A 17,774-nucleotide genomic window follows, 5' to 3' on the forward strand; every position below is an offset into this window, starting at 1 on the left:
TCTAGTTTAAAATGACCTTCAATTTGGCACATTGATTATATTTATTACAAATAACACCAACTAAATACTGACAAATAATCCATACGCACAAAGCAATAAACACCTACACATAAAAATGTGGTATAATCTGTGAGAAAACGAAATATTCAATGCAAAGCATATATGCAGGTAATATATCAATCGTAGCCCCAAAGGATCATCTCAGAAGTCGCCGATGTCTTTCTTGATATGAAGTTTAGAAGGTGTCACGAGTGACTTGTGAGTAGCAAGAATTATATGCTAAATACGCACTAGTATGTTCTCCAATAAGCCCACATTCCCTTCGAAAAAGTTACCACTCATATAGTCAAACTATTTTAACTGGTTCCCTCTAGATAAATGAAAGTTTGTTTGACTATTCATTAAGGTGGAAAACCGCTAAATATGTCTGTCTATTAAATAATATGTGGTTATTACTCAAACAGTAGCGGTCCCATCAACCTCCGCTGCGCGTCGGTCAATACTCCCGCTGTATTTTCTTTGTGCATACTTTTCGGTATCCTCGTAATAACCTTATTATTATACATCTTTTCTTCCCAAGGATACATCATGGTAATGCCGAAATACGAAACGTTTAAAACAGATTGAGCAAACTTTTTTGTATGGGGTCCGGTCAAACCCTAGGGGCTGCCATGTTTGTTTTTATTTATTTATTAGAGGACGCTTACGCGCGTAATCGTTTCATATTTAGAATTCGCATTTCCATATATAGTAGAATGATATACCCAGTGTAATTATGGCACGCTGTAACTTATGGCGTTACGGTGACGCACATATACTTGCACATAAGACACATATTGTTCAGACTGTTGGCATAAAGCAAAGAGTAAAAATGTGCTAATATCAACATTATTCACTTGAACGAATTAGTTACAACGACACGATAATGAGCTCTTGCCCAATGCCACTATTTTGACATGCGCAGCGGATTATCAACTAACAATTTTAAACTATCATTTTTCGTATTTTCCGTATTATGAGTGTTGATGATGAAAGAGTAGCATGCGTGGATTTCATGCGTTTTTGTTCGTATTGCGTACGCCATGCTGGAAGATAATACATAATATGGCCTCAATTGAACAGCTGGTCTGAAAAAAGCAAAGGATCTTTGCACCATTTGAACCAGCAATATTCTTGTTTAAGCGAATAGATTTGAATATATTCCTTAAGACAAAACATCATCCGAAAAGTAAATCTCGAACATTAAGTATAATATTAATTAATTTACACAAAAGTGTTGGTCAATTGAGGTAGAATGCTTGTTATACTCTCTCCCGTGTTTAGGCCATATAAAACATAACAAATCAACGTATCACACGCATGCGCATATGTGGCTTCATTTGTGTGATGGAATTATTACATATGCAGATATATAAATTTTAAACTCTAAATAGTGATCACAATTATCTGTTGTGACCGAAGGACACCAACATAATTGGCACGTTCGTTACAATTGCTACATCGAAGACGAGAACGATGTTGCGCATACTACTGATACTAGTGATCAGTTTAACCCTGGTAGCTGCAACTCGTCGACCACCAACACGGGTAAGGTTATCTACAGTTTTTTTTAATTTGTTCAAACTCTACCAAATATTAATGTAAAACATTCACTGGTTAACTACTTGCATAATGTGGTTTACTACTATGGTTAATTGGGGATCGATGTTCGGTGCGCAATTATTATATTCGCAAAATGAACGAAAGCCCATCATGCACTTTTATTGAAGTACACAGTTTTGCTATTAAAAATCTATGCACACTGAATCATGGAAACAATGCGGTGAAATGTGTAATTAGGTATGATTTTGCAATTATAATTGCAATTTTTTACAGAGACCGGGCAAGGGGAGAACACTCACAAGGCGAACTTATACGGATTTGTGTGAGTACACATCTTTCTGTTTGTGAACAATACATCTATGTATGGAGCGTCGGTCCGCTCCGTCAGCATTATATCTGATCATATTCACACTTTACACATGCATAGTACACCAGGCTAAATGTATATGCAAGTGCATTACCTTCGCGAAACGATTTCACATGACCGACTAGTGGCCATTCCTGTGCTCACAATTATTAATTCTGAAACTATTTTCAAGACAATTAAGGAGATATTTTATTCTCGTCGTTTTTATGCATTTTCCTGTTAAAACCTGTTGACCTTGAATATGTGCGTAGAGGCTAAATCATGGCCATTTCTGTTGAAAAATGCACACAACAGTAGTTTATTCTCCCTGTACTGAAACACAAAGCCCGAATATATGGTTTTGAATCAAATTTGCTACACTAAAGCATTTTGGTGCGTGTCATTCCATTTCTTGCCGTGTCACTGGTATGTTATCGCGTTATCCACGATAGCGACTGGTAGCCGCTTTAAACAAATGGATGTGCTTTGTCTGTCCCTGTCATATGCCTTGGTTGATTGCATTCGCCTCATTCGATTACATATCATAAAATACATGTGCAAACGCATCACCATACAATCATACATTTCATGCACACGGGGCATTCCAAACAAATATATCTGTCCGAATCATTGCTCAATTTGTTAGATCGATCAATCAAATCAAACAACTTGGGGACGGCAATTCATCAGACTTAAGTTTTCAAATGCATCTACATTTTTGGTATTCCGTTATTATTCATTTCTAATATCGGCCAAACATTGTAAGACGCGAATTGATTCACATGTGTAAAGGCAATTTATTACATTCATGAGTGTTTTTTGTGGTACCACCGTAAAATTCAACAACTAATGTTTTCCATCCATCAAACCTAGAGTGAATATTGAATTATATATAATCACTGGATATGCTATTCAAAACAATATTCTTCTGTTGGGATGTTGTGGGAATTCATTTATAATATTGTACTATGTTGTACATCTACGTAGGAATTTTATAAAATTTTGTGGTTTATGGTAAACGTAATTCTCTCTATTCTTGCATTAGTCTACATAGCTTGAATGTCTAGCCGCGGAATCTTTTTTTTAAATATGACATGCTAATATAGAAATTTTCCGAATTTTAGACGGAACATGCCATTACAAGTGTGGCGGGAAAAGTGATGGAAACTGTTGGTGTGACTTTCAATGTTTCTCAAATTATGATTGTTGCTATGATTATGCTTCATATTGTCCCGGTGAGTATTGATTTGTATTGTTATAATTTATAAATACTTAGATATCGCCTGTTAATGGGATGTGTATGCTTTTGCTGAGTTTTGTATCACAGGAATACAATCATCTTCCGAATTGTACTGCTTCGCGATCTCGATAGGAACATACTGGCATCACGAGGCCGTGCTTGATTCACGCGGTGAAATGCATACATTTGGAAGCGCCTGTTAAACATGCGGCCAATCAGGGTTGGCGTAGTAATTAGCATTGTCAAGATGTCGATTTACCAAAATGGTACTCTTTAATTCAAACATATTAAACAGGATCGGCAGTGCAATAGCGGTTGCGAGACAATCGAATGAACCTTCCCGAAGATACAATAAAATGAAATGAAACAAAACAAATTCAAACCTGTAACGTGAACTATTCTACTAAGTCGTATGCTAATTGATTAGTGTCAGAGGAATTAAGCTTCTGTTAGAAAAGATTGAAATTTTGTTTTGTTTATAGGTAAAATAAAAGACGACCACGTAACAGTACACAAACACACTGAAACTATATAGGCAGGTCGGTTCGATGGGAAAATTAAATAATTTAAAACACAAAACTATAAACATAAAAAAGCGCTACATGTGTGTTAACCGGCCAAGAGAACGAAATTCCTCTTTTATGGAAATGACCTTCCAGTACTTGACACAGTCATAGATGAATGCGAAGCTCGTCATCCTGGATGCAACACAACGCATTCTCTGCCGTCCACATATTCTTAAAAATAGGCAATTGGTTCATAATCGATAAGGGCGATTCCATGGTGACAGACGTTCTATACAGATGTGTTGGGAGTTATTTCAGTTGCCCTTATTGCTAGAGAATTACCACATGGAATTTGATACTGCGTTATAGACTTATGCCACTATCATTCTCATGCCAAGCGGAGATAGACTTAGATTGACATGCAGCTTGAGGGTAATCAGAAATATGTGACATGTCTATCCTGTTGTGAAATTGCCCATGATTATGTATTATCAGTTTGAAACCATGTCTTAAAACATTTCATTGGGTCACTGGAACCTTTGTTGTGCCGCTTGTTGCAACGGCTGGAGTGAATCGCCTTGTGCCTGGTTAGAACGAAACCACATTGTGCAATGGGGGTAAGATTATTAACCACCAGATAGGAATACGAAAGTCTGGTAGAACCAGAAGATGTTCGTAATATAGTAGGTATTTGATGGGCAATCTAAAAATATGTATTAAAATGTGTCGACCTCATCACCGATAGGGTACTTATCAGGAAGGGTCAGAAAATGATAGTCTCTCAGTTGGCGACATGGGAAACACGCGACTGTTGATCCCCACAAACTAGTGCTTTGTAACAATTCTGGAAATTGGCTTCAGCATTTTCAGGCAAACTAAGTGTGTCACGTCAAACAAGATTCTGTGGATTATTGCTCATAAAAAGTGGCAAGTTCAGTTCGTTAGAAAAGTGCAGTTCAATAATATATTGTGAAAAGGTTTGATTGCATTTCCTCTTACATGTGAAATGGTGCCAGTGACTCCGCACATTCGCAATGCAAGCATTTTAGTGAAGATTTTATAATCACTGCATAACAAATTCACGTGTTGCCAGTATTTTAGATTGGTGACATCATCTCATTTTAGGCGAGTGACAACTGGCCTTGTACAAGGTAGAGGAAGCGTTTGATAGAATCCATTTTGTATCAATGCCGGGCGTACCCCCTTGTGGAAGCAGTTTGAGAGTAGAGCTCATTTCGTCAAACGTGATCGGTTTTTCATGATCAGCACGGTCGGTTGGTTTCACTGAGCTTTGGTAGGCCTCCGAAAGTATCATTGTGAGCATCAATGACGATGACATCAGGTGTTATTGTAAAAATTGTGTATGATTTTGCGAATTTCATTGCTTTTCATTGAGTGTGTAATATCACCTTTTCAGTGTCATTCTTTTTTCAACTGGAGAAAGAAAAATTTACAGAAACTGATGTCGTGATAAAGATTCCTTTCTTTCCAGTGTAGCTCTTCAAGAGCGGTGTATTGTGTGTAACAGTGCATTCAATGGCTTGGATTTCCATTTTCGAAATTTGTTTTTGTCTTGTGTTTATCTTGTTTAAATGTGCAAAATGTTTGCGTAATTAATTTTGTTTTGTTGGATTAATTTGGTTTTCCGAATATCCAACTATGCCTGGATATTCACATAATTGTTTCTAATTGTTTGCCACTTTGCTCCAAATTCAGTAATAGCAGCCACGTAAGAATCACCCTCTATAATCCCTGTGTTCATACACCACACAGGACTCTTATTTTTACAACCGTTTATAGCGATGATAATGCTGACAAAAAAAGGTCAGAGAAGGCTAGAGTACCATTATTGATATTGATATTTTCAATTTTTTCGCACAACCACTGTCCAATCAACGTGTTACCATGGTTATTTTGTGAAATTGGTGTTTGAAGAGGTCTTGTGACTGGTCAGTTGAACCACTGTAAATAAAGATTTCAGATAGCGGCAAGTTGGAAATGGGGAACACAGAAATCTCAGGCTGTGGATTTGGATTACATAATTGCGAGAAGTTTTGAGGGTGACGGGGGTAGAGAAGGTTATGGTGATGGCATGGGAGAGGAAGAAGGGGTTCGTATTCTCTCTTCATCAATTGGACAATGTTTGCTGTTAACTGGCGTTTTAAAGCGTGTGCGCTTTTGACTCATGTGTTTAGACGAACATAACCATTTCAGTTTCACTGTCAGTTGCGTCATCGGTATCATGATTGTGTATCTCAGTATTCGGTTCTTCGGTGTTAATTATATCAGTAATATCATCTAATGTCATCTAAAGTCGTGTGTCAAGAGAATTTAAATTAGTAACTACATTCACCTGTTGAGAGTCTGTTATATAGCTATTTTGAACACTATTGTATTTAATTTTGCATATCCATTGTTTGAGAATTTGGGAAAGTTTTACGTGTGTGTCCCTTTATGTTACATGCAAAATACATCAGTTTGTCAGTGATAGCTTTTGCACCGGAGCCAGATTGCTCCGACCGCGCTCACCACACGCCCGTATTTAGCTAAGGCGTCTGTAATAGAACTTTCAGGATCGGACAAGAGGTTCAACAGAAACGTGGAGATCTCAAATGTCAAGACTAGCGGCAGAGGGTATGTCGATCCGTGTAACCGTATTTAAAAAGATAATAACCGATTAGTTAAATCGGGAGGATAAGTTACTAACCCCGATTCAATCCGCTGTCAACCGGTCGCCGACCACGTTGCCACGGCTGAGGCACGAAAAACACCCACAATAACAAAATAATAAGACTCAGCTGAACAATGATTGGAAAAAAAGGTTCGAAATGAAGCAAAACACGGAGGGTTGAAAACAACGTTTTCAGCCGAACAGTATTGTATCTTTATTGTGTGTTATTGCGAAAGATCTATTAAAAACCTCACTTTGAAGATAATTGTGTTCTAATTTATAATATATATCATTTAAATCATTGTGAAATTTATACAAATAAACAACAAATCCGGTGTATATATCAAATCTATATCCCCTTGCTATTGCTATTGTTAACAGCACCCTCAACAACCATAGGACCACCAATAACTGATCCGAATTCACGTGAGTACTAAACAATTTTGATTTGATTTCATAGATTTATTATAAATATGGATAATAGTTAGTATTTAACAATATTTCGTATAATTACGAAAAATGTTTTGTGATTATTCGGTTTCTACAATAGAACTATCTGAAAACTGAAAGCTTGTTTTGTTTTGTTTTATTAATTCTAGCTGGCTCATGCAATGGCTATTGTGGTAAGCAAGGAAGTTCAGGAAATTGTTGGTGTGACATGCAATGTGCCATACATAATGACTGCTGTGAAGATTTTTCCAAATATTGCACAAGTACGTATTGACTGTAATATATATAGGTATATTGTATTGTATTGTATTGTATTGTATTGTATTGTGATTTTGGGTTTCCTGGTAACATAAAATACGAAATTACAAAATTCCTTTGAAACCACGTAGACACCGCGACAAAGGCTTGCACTTAAGGCTGTACTAACCCTCCTGCCACATTCCAATGGAAAAGTGTAATAACAATCTTATTGTTTTTTTTTGCAATTTACAATACTTACAATTCCATTCCTTTAAAATTAAACGAAAGTTATAGCAATCTGTCCTGATTAGGTGTGCTATTATTTTGTGAAGGAGAAAATTAAATTCTAATTAAAGACATAATAGCCTTATAAATACGATAGACCGGGTGTGGTAATGGTCTTGAAATGCAAATCTGGAGTCCGACTATATCTGTTATTTCTATACATTGTAATATTTATACAAAGAAACATTTAATCCAGTGTGTTAATTTTATTCATTTTTTCTTACTATCGTTAACAGCGTCCTCAACCGTGGAACCCCCGAATCCAGGTGAGTATACAACAATTTGCGTTGATTTCATAGACGAATTATGAATGTGAATAATCATTGGAATCGTATTTTTACTCAATCGCATGCTTATAAATCCACGAACGCAAATGGCCGACGATATTTCGTATGGAGCGATAAATGCGCCAATTCTGTTTTATACCATCATCGCGTACAGTGCTTCTAATACCATGGTTACATAGATCATCGAAACACTAGGCGAGTTCGGATGGAGAAAATAGGACAGTGTTTGAGGGGAAAAGCATGTCTGGCAGTTTTTTCGCTCTCAAATGCGTGTAAAATCAATTATTACACGGCGCATTCTTATTTGCATTTCCAAATCATGTACATCAATGTAGGATAAGGGATAATACAGTGACTCAAATCAATACCTGAAAACTAAAGCTTGCCATAGTATGTCGCATCCAAACATACTGGCTAATTGTGGACTTTATGATTTTTTTCCCAAAATACAGAGGAATCATGCTATGGCTACTGTGGTGGACAAAGTCCAGGAAGCTGTTATTGTGACTATCAATGTACCGCACATTTTGATTGCTGTGATGATTATTACACTGCTTGCATATGTACGTATTGACTGTAATGTATATATATATATATATCCATAGGTATATAGGTATGGTGTGGTGTTGTGTTGTTTTTGTTTTGTATTGTATAAGATTATGTTATTGTGAAAGGTCTATTAAAATTCTACTGTGGAGATAATTTTGTTCTAATTTATAATACTTACAAAGCATGTTGCAGTGACTGGGTATGATATTAGTTTGTGAATGTGAACATTTAATCAAATACGAAATAAAGTTGTGCTTGTCCTAGAAATACGATAGTGTTTAGTATTGACCTTTCGAATGGGAATTTATGTTTTTGTGATACATTGGAGTATTTGTACAATGAAACGACGACTAACCCGGCGTGTTAATTTCATTCATTTCGCCTTACTATCGTTAACAGTGTCCTCAACAACTGTGAAACCCCCGACTCCAGGTGAGTATACAACAATTTGCGTTGATTTCATAGACGAATTATGATTGGAACCGTATTTTTACTCGAATGCTTAAAAACCACGAACGCAAATGGCCGGCGATACTTTGCAGAGAGCGAGAGTGTGGGTAATTCCCCATTACTCTACCATCATCGCGTACAGTGCTTTTAATACCATGATAATATAAAACAGCAGATCACAATCGACGGGAGAATTAGTGACACTATTTTGGCTTATCCCAACATACTGGCTAATTATGCATTTGTTTTTGTTTTTCAAAATCCAGACGGATCATGCGATGGATCATGTGGTAGCAAAGGTTCGGGAGACTGTTGGTGTGACCTTCAATGTGCCGCAAATTATGATTGCTGTGGTGACTATTTAACATATTGCAGTGGTACGTATTGACTATAGTATTTCTAACATTCACCTTGCTAACTCGATGTTACGTTTATTTAAATTATGATACGTGATGATCATAATTAAAATTTAATTCATTTAGTAATGTTGTCTGTAGCCAAGCTCTAGTACGCAGCAAATCATCACTACACTTTAATCTCAACACGAATAGCACGATGTACATTAAAACTTAAAAACAGTCAAATTGTTGTGAACTTATTTATTTTATTTTATTTTGTTATGAAATTGCAGCCAGCAGGCAAAAAAAGTAACTATAGGAGTATAATGAAACGTTATATATTAGGTACAAATGACAAATTTATCTTAAAAAGAAATTAAATACAAACATAAATTAAATACAAAAAAAGATGAATACAAAAACACTACTTTCTAAAATATTTAGCTAAACTGTTAAAATAGCAATATTATTACTGCTGGACTATTCATTTAAAGGACAGAGTGCACCTGGAATGAAAAATAAAGTTCTTACAAGGCGACTAAATTTTATTTTGTGGAAACGTGACTTTTCCTTGTGAAATGATCCGGTACATGCAACTGAATGTCAGACAAATGGAAATACAATTATAATATGAGTAGAGAGATTTATGTGTAAAAATTAAATTAAAGTAAAGCAGTTTCCTGGGTACATGTAAGTTAAATATAAAAGCGATGTATATAACTGTCAGAAGTATAATGTATTTCCTTTTAAGTACAACAACTTGATCAACCTTTTTTGAACTTTTTCAAATTTTATTAAAAAAGAAAACACTGAAAGAAGAACAATATTGCTTCTAGACAAGAGATATATTCACAGATCTAATGATGAACATACTTCAAAATATTTGCATGCACTCTTGATGAATCCTCGCATTCTATATGCTCTCCTAATACAGTTGTAATGCAGTCACAACAACTGGAAAATTAAATGCCTAGATGACCTAAAGAATACATGAATATTTACACTAACAATGTCTGCTTACAAAACTTTTAAGAGAGATTTGGATCATACCACGCCCTAAATCCTAGATAAATATTCTTTTGTGTTAAGTGCCGGGCTCCTTTATTAATTACAACAGCAAATATTATGTTAATGAAAGAAAGGGGACAGAAAACACGCTTTTGAGAAGAAAACGTGAAAACACGATTGTTTATTAAGGTTTTTACATGTAATATTAGGTTTTAAAGGCTGATGAGTCCAAACAAGTACACTAAATGAACCATAAGGCATGTGTTAGATACATAGCTGTGCAGAATTGTTAACACATTGGTTACTCAGCTAACATTGGTTGTTCATTCCATTGAATTTGCTCATTTGCAAACTGATAATAGACGTCCAAAACGTGCGTAGAATGGTCAAAACGCACACGTTTCATATGAAAAAAAAGAGTTGTAAGCATGAATATTTATATGAAGAAATCACATGATATTTTGCAGGATTTAAACTGAGATGTCATATGAAGAAATTTGCATGTAAAAATTGACACATTGGAATTCTTAACACAGTTGAACCGTGACGGAAATCTCCTGTCTCAAATGTGTTGTTTTTGGATCATTTCAACTATCGATTTTTAATATGAAATACTCCATATACACGTCTATGTACTGGTAGCGCCGACGTGTGAACAGCAACAATAAATCACAAAATTATAAAATGCGCCAAATACGACTTACTCCTCATGTGGCGTTTTAAATAATTCACCTAAATTACAGTAGTACTTCAATACAGTGGATATAATCGCTGATGTGTTTTTGATATTGCAGATGGATCGTGCTATGACAGATGTGGCAAGAGTGACGGAAACTGTTGGTGTGACTTTGAATGTTTCAAACATGGTGATTGTTGCCCTGATTATTCAACGTACTGCCCATGTAAGTAATGCCTGTTGCTAATCCCTGTAACCTTAATTATCTAGCAGCATGATAGACAACCCAGACTATCGCACTTGGTAATCCGATAACTCGCACGGCAATCCACATATCCCGTCGTATTTACGTGTAATCACGACTTTTCAAAATACCACAGTGAAGCTCAATTTGATGAGTTTGTCGTGTTGTCTTTATCATACATGGTTCCACATTCTGTGTGTAAATACAGAGGAAGTGGCTGCAGATTTCGTTATTTCCGTGCAACTAGATACCCCGCTAGCGGGTTTGCTATCTGTATGCGTGGACTAAAGTCGACATAAAGACACGTGCCTTCTTGGTCGAAATTTTACAACACTTCATAGTTGATGAGTATTATCGCAACGAAATACTGTCCAAAACAGATTTATAAATGAAAATATGTATCATATATATAAAAGATATATCATTGCTATTCACAGCACCGACAACACCACCGACAACACCACCACCCCATACAACAACAACTGAAGAACCAGGTTTGTCAGGTGATCCACATTTGAGGACATTCGATGGGCGTGCATATTCATTTCAAGGTATTTGTTGGTATATCCTGTTTAAAGACTGCAGCCAAAGTCGTGCATTTGAAGTCGATGCCAATTTCGCGCCCAGAGATGATAGCACTCCCGATGACGTCAGAACAAGAGCAGTTGCAATTAATATTACAGTTGGAACCGAATCTGCCTATATTGATGGGTTGAATGTTATTACGGTGATTATATTATATTATATTATATTATATTATATTATATTATATTATATTATATTATATTATATTATATTATATTATATTATATTATATTATATTATATTATATTATATTATATTATATTATATTATATTATATTATATTATATTATAGCACGCTGTAATATGTATATAATGTATAATAATATATTATATTTCATACTATATTCTAGAAAAATACCGGGGCCGGGGGTTCAATGTCTGCAGCCAGGCCAATACATATCCAACAAGACGGGAACACATTGATCATGCGCTTCACATCTAAAAAGACAACCTTCACTATGAAATGGACATTGAAGAAACACATCTTATCTGCGTCTATTGAGGGTACTGATTACAATGGTAAAATATGTGGTATGTTGGGTAATGCTGATGGCAACTCTCACAATGACTTCAGAAAACATGGAGGTGGTGGTACTCATGACGCAAATGAGTTTGGAGAAAGTTGGAGAATTAAAGATATGACGTAAGTTTTTAATTTAAGATCGTGAAGATTAAATAGCTCTTATGTGGTTACATTTGAATCGTTCACACTATACAAGTGCTGTGTTTATCTAGGTATATGACAAAGATTTGGCTGCAGTTTCATTCTGTTGAGAATACGCCGACAGTTGCACCGAACGAGAACATCAAATAGCTATTTTTATTGCATTACACACAACTCTGCTTGCATGATTAAGAATTGTATACCTTTGAGACTAATTTCAGCTGATACCTTGTTGAGAGGTATCTGTGAGGTATCTATAGGAAACTGTGCTCTTTCATCGTCGCGTCCAATATTCCAGATAGCTTGGTTTACATCTCGGGGGGTTATTTGCATAAAAGGTCCATACAAGATTTGTAACATAAATATACAATCACAATAATTACAATATTGGTTCTTTTATTCGTTTTTAGATGCGACTATTAAATGGTGTGTCGAGCATTGGACATGCAACTAATCACTATATGACGATGATTACACAAGTTAAGCTGCTAGCACTGAGTAATAGGGAATTGCTGTTTATGGATTTTGAAATTACTTTTAGAGCTATTGAATATGCTTGGTATTGGGTTCAAGTGGAAGAATTTGTCAACGAGATAAGTTTGTGAAATTAAAAAAGCAATAATATAAAACTGTTTCAACTAAGTTATTTTATGGTTCAACAATCTAAGCCACTGATATGCTTGTTAACTGTTGTAAAAACAACAGTATTTAGAGTAAAATGTTCTCATATGTTTCTTACAACACGCACTAAGCTGGGTTGTGAAAACTAGTTTAAGTAATATTTGAAAAAAAAAACAATTATCCGTTTTCTTCTGATACAACACAGGTGTATGTTTCCACGAATTGTATCCAGCGTAAGTAAAACAGTTAATAATGTGTATTTTTGCTAAAATGTAAAAATCGAGTGAGCGCTTAACATTAATCAAAGCTGTGAAAATCGTCACAGAGGTCAAATGACGTAGCCCATGTTATTTTATTTTATTGGAGATCAAAAATATCCAACAAACTAAGTAGTAAATATTTATTTGCTATGTGAATTATTATATAAGTCTAAGCGAATTCTAAACAGATGGCATACCAAATATATCACATTTTCAACATTGAGTTCTATTAAATGTTATTTAGTGCGACCAAATCAATTAGGCTTTGATATAATTGGTATATATAAACTACAACCCAAATATCAGATCAGTGAAACAAAGAAATACTTTTTAAGCACCTTAGATGTGCGTGTGGAAAATCCAATATAGTGACAAAAGTCACATGACCAGTGAATGTGTACCCTATGATATTGCTAGTACATATGTCAATAAAGGTATGACGTAAATTTCAGTTTGTTCAAACCATACAAATAGGTGAAATACTCCAATAAAAATAATCCAGAAGTAGTTTGTCCAACGATTCACTATCCCGTGAGAAAAGGTACAATGGTCTGAAGGACTATGGATAGGTAGTTGTGGCAACAATTACCGTACTACCTTTGGTATTGAATGGAAAAATAAACGACTGGAATTACCAGGTCTCTATCCTGGTAGCAATAAAAAGTATGTAAGGCAAAATTAAAAAGAACTTGTGAAGAGAGTGCATAAAACGGTATACCTCTGGATCAAATGAGCGTTCACATTATCAAACACGTTTTCCATTAACTATACAAATAGGTATAAATTCAGGGTATACATATCTGGCATATTGTAGCTGTTCTGCATGAATATTGTTCTATATCTAAGAATCAAAATATGAGTGATTGTCGGTCCGCCTCGTCGTCCACGTCAACTTTTTACTTTTTTCGATTTCTTCTTGGAAACTACAAGCCTGATTGCTTTGATACTTGGTGTATATGTACTTTTTAGATGAGTTCATTTCATCATGATATTTTTTATTTTCTAATTTAGATGATTATTTTCGTAATTTTTAGTAAAAAGTGGTATTTTCGACTTCTTGGTAAAAACTACATGTCCGATTGTTTTGATATTATATAGGTACTACAGATGGACCTCTCTCATTTGTTCATTTCGTGATGATATATTCTATTCTCTAATTTTGATGATTATTTTTGTAATTTTTGGTAAAAAGTGATAAAACTCACTTCTTGTTAATAACCACAAGTCTGATTGATTTGATATTACACATACATACACTACAGGTTGACCTCTCTCAGTTTGTTTTTTCATCTCGTGGTGATATCTTCAAATCTCTAATTTTAATAACTATTATTGCTATTTTTAGTAAAAAAGTCATATTTTTGACTGCAAGTTCAATTGCATTGATATTAAACATAAATATACTACAGGCGGGCCTCTCTCAGATTTGTTCACTTTGTGATGATATCTTCAATTCTTTAATTCAAATGTGGATTGTCGAGAGGCAGATTGTTTGAATATATGATGGTCAGTATACTACGTGTTGTATTTTAGAACATTGATCTTTAAGCAATTAATATAATGGAGTGAACAAAACTATGTGGCAAATTAGAATAATTATATTTTGGTTAAAACTAAATATATTCAATAATGCAAAATCCAAATGTATATGATAATCTGATAAGTAATTCAAGGCTAAATTACGCATTTTCAGGAAATAATTATAAAACAAAACGTCCATTCAAATTGACCAATAAAAATTAATAGGGCCTGGCTCCTGTATTTTGCACAGCTAGCAGCATCATAGCATGTGGGACAATCAAGGATGTATGTATATATGTTCGCAATATAACTACAAGGGGGAAACAGCCAGCGGTTTAAAATTTGGCATAAAAAACCTGTTTACATTGTCATTAGAAAAGGTCGAAAGTCAAAATCTCATTATGTGTCTGTGCATGTTCGGTATATAAACAACTACAAGCTAGTAATAGGGAAAACGGTCAAGGATCAATATCAAAAATGTATGTATGTGTTCTGCACTAGAGCTTCAAAAGAAAAAACAGCTATTGCATTACCCATACCTTCTCCATGTGACATGTAAGTCAAACCGGGTCAAAGTCAGCAAACACGTTAAAAGGTTTTTGGTCATGTATAACTATGCGACTAAATTAAGCCTGAATTAAGTTGATTAGTGCTGACTAGTTGTAGTTATTGATGATGCCCAATAAAGAACAAATGCGTCAATGGCCTGTAACTCAATGGTTTCATCAATTTTAAAATATTTTTTATCTGCACAAACGCATTAAAACATTATACAAGGTGATGTAATTTACTGCACAAGTGTGAAAATGACCACCCATATGGACCATACAGAATTATCTCTTTGTAGTTTATCATTATGACATACGTAATGTTTCAATGTCATTAATATCTCGAGATTGATTCTTCGGATTTCACTCGGACTTGTTATAATTTGCAGACCATACAAGAGCCAATGACATGCACATTTACCTCACCATACTTCATTAGATTTATGTCTATGAATATGATAATTAGCATGAAAGGTTTACATTGAACAAATTAGCCAGGTTTGCAAATTCCTCGAGAAATCAGTGTACTAGATGATCTGATACGAATGTTTACGATGAAATAACGTAAAGGACTGATTTTATCCAAGTCATAGATCATCGGAATGTCTTGACGTTAATCTTTGAAGTATATAGTCAGTATGCCATTATGGCATTCAAGGCAAGATATATTAGTCTTTGAGGACATTATTAGCCATATAACAGCTTTGCCCTTTTGTCTTGAAATTCAACTTTGTACTGTCAAACTTCACAAGGGTACAAAAAAGCAAAATAATTATTAAAAAGGCCTTGCTAAATTTGTGATAAAATTACATATCCTTCTGAAAAATTTTCCACAGCTTTACAACATTCCCCACCTATTGGGGTATGTAGTGCATAATTTTAAAGAGACATTTTCTTCTTTCGTCAAACTATTAAACTGAGAGGGTAAGAATGACTAACTTTAACATTCAAAAATGTTGTGGTTGAATATAATAACACTGTTACACAGATAATACTAGATGGCTCCAATGTCACTTGTCTGGCGTAGACCTCAAGATTCAAACAGGAACCACTTGTTTATGATTCAGAATGATGGGGGTGCAGAATGTGCTCACTGTATTCAAATCACTTGACACCACTTTGTATGCAATACATATCGACATTCTGCACACGTGTTGTTGCATGAAAGGAACGTCTCTGTATTCTGACGCAACTTACAAGATTTCAGGATGTATTGTAATGACTTTCATTGACATTGAATTTGAGTGAATTTCACTACACATTGGCAATAGTATTATATAGGACATCAGCACATGTTTTAAGCTTGCTAATTCAAAGGTTACTATTCACTCTGGTTTATCTAGCAGCACCAAGTGCCATAACGATATTTCAATATGTTTAACATGTTTTCAATATGTGTATATATACTTTGCTCAGTTATAATTCAAAAATACTGGGTAGCTTTCTCGAGTCACGGGGGTCTTAGCTAGCTCGACCTGATGATGTTATTCAAAGCCGGGCATGGCGAATTTGCTGGAAAATATATAGCCTATATGTAGGAGAAAGTTAGTTATTGTTATCTTTTCTGTCATACAGTCTGATAGAAAACTCGTCCAAAAGTTCAAGGTCAAATTCAAAGCACAGGTTTAAATATGAAGCAGAAGAAGCTGATTATGTAGTCTTCTTAATCTTTCAGGTGGATTTAGCATTGTGATATAAATTTAGGATTGCAGATAGATTGCACATCAAATTGTAAAATTAACATATTTAGCTTATTTGCACCCTTTTTCCACTTCAGGAATTCAGCTTCATACAAATAAAGAAATGAATCTGCCAGCAAGGAAGAAGAATTGTACCGAATCACTATATTGAGTTATTAGCGGATTGTTCTTGAGTTGTTGTATAATAATTTTTGTTATGAATGAAATAATGGGTGAGAATGAGAATGAATTGTCATGTTCAAGCTGTTAATTTTTCCTTATAAATGTTGAAATACAATCTATTTTTTTATCACACCAACAATTAAGATGAGAATTGAGTTAGTAAATTAACGTCTGTTTGATGGTGAGAATAAATCACAGAGCATTTCTAATATAAAGAAAATGTTGTCAATACACAAGTTCGGGAAATATTACACAAATATACGGTACATATTGTAATAGTAATAGTGGTGTAACTGAGACAATAAAGCGACCATACACCGGTAACCATAACAACACTAGGTGCATTAAAACCAGCACACGAATTAACACTTTCTATTCAATGGCATTATCTCACAGTTGGGCAAGAAGAATTATATAGCGATTCGTTCATAACCAGATCACTATTTTGCAGAAATAAAACCGTTAAAATAAAAATAAAAACAATACCACATTTTCAGAAAGATTACTCGTCAATACGAGCCGCAACTGTACGAGTTCCATTGTTTACTATAATCTCTGGCTGAAATGTACAGCCCTGGTTAAAATCAAGTCATTAATACATACAACTGTAAAATCACAAAGTCCCATCCATCAAAATTAAAATGTCCCCATTAATATATATGTTCAAACACCCATGTATGCAATTAGTAATTACATTATAACATTAGTTTTCATGATACGATTAGTTTTCATGATACGGTTAGTTTTTACGCTTTAATGTGGTTCATTATGCGATTAATAATACATATACTACACAGATAACTTAACAAATGCGCTGTAAT

The 17,774-nt window shown here is 34.7% G+C and overlaps 1 protein-coding gene across 1 annotated transcript; it reads left to right on the top strand.

The window, feature by feature from the left end:
- Positions 1-1,433: 1,433 nt before the first annotated feature.
- Positions 1,434-12,770, top strand: LOC102803385 (uncharacterized). The gene is made up of 13 exons (XM_085500486.1): positions 1,434-1,587; positions 1,876-1,924; positions 3,073-3,183; positions 6,747-6,791; positions 6,965-7,078; positions 7,577-7,606; positions 8,080-8,190; positions 8,576-8,608; positions 8,893-9,003; positions 10,767-10,874; positions 11,330-11,619; positions 11,828-12,120; positions 12,552-12,770. Exons 1-13 carry the CDS (start codon positions 1,516-1,518, stop codon positions 12,562-12,564), a joined length of 1,380 nt encoding a protein of 459 aa, XP_085356612.1. The 5' UTR covers positions 1,434-1,515; the 3' UTR covers positions 12,565-12,770.
- Positions 12,771-17,774: the final 5,004 nt, after the last annotated feature.

Source organism: Saccoglossus kowalevskii, chromosome 1 (genome assembly GCF_978046115.1).
Source record: "Saccoglossus kowalevskii chromosome 1, keSacKowa6.1, whole genome shotgun sequence".
NCBI classification, from domain to species: Eukaryota; Metazoa; Hemichordata; class Enteropneusta; family Harrimaniidae; genus Saccoglossus; species Saccoglossus kowalevskii.

Coding starts and splice junctions, on each gene's coding strand:
- LOC102803385 (XM_085500486.1), top strand. CDS start 1,516: ATGTTGCGCATACTACTGATACTAGTGATCAGTTTAACCCTGGTAGCT. Junction 1,588..1,875: donor CTCGTCGACCACCAACACGG/GTAAGGTTATCT, acceptor AATTTTTTACAG/AGACCGGGCAAGGGGAGAAC. Junction 8,191..8,575: donor TTATTACACTGCTTGCATAT/GTACGTATTGAC, acceptor TATCGTTAACAG/TGTCCTCAACAACTGTGAAA.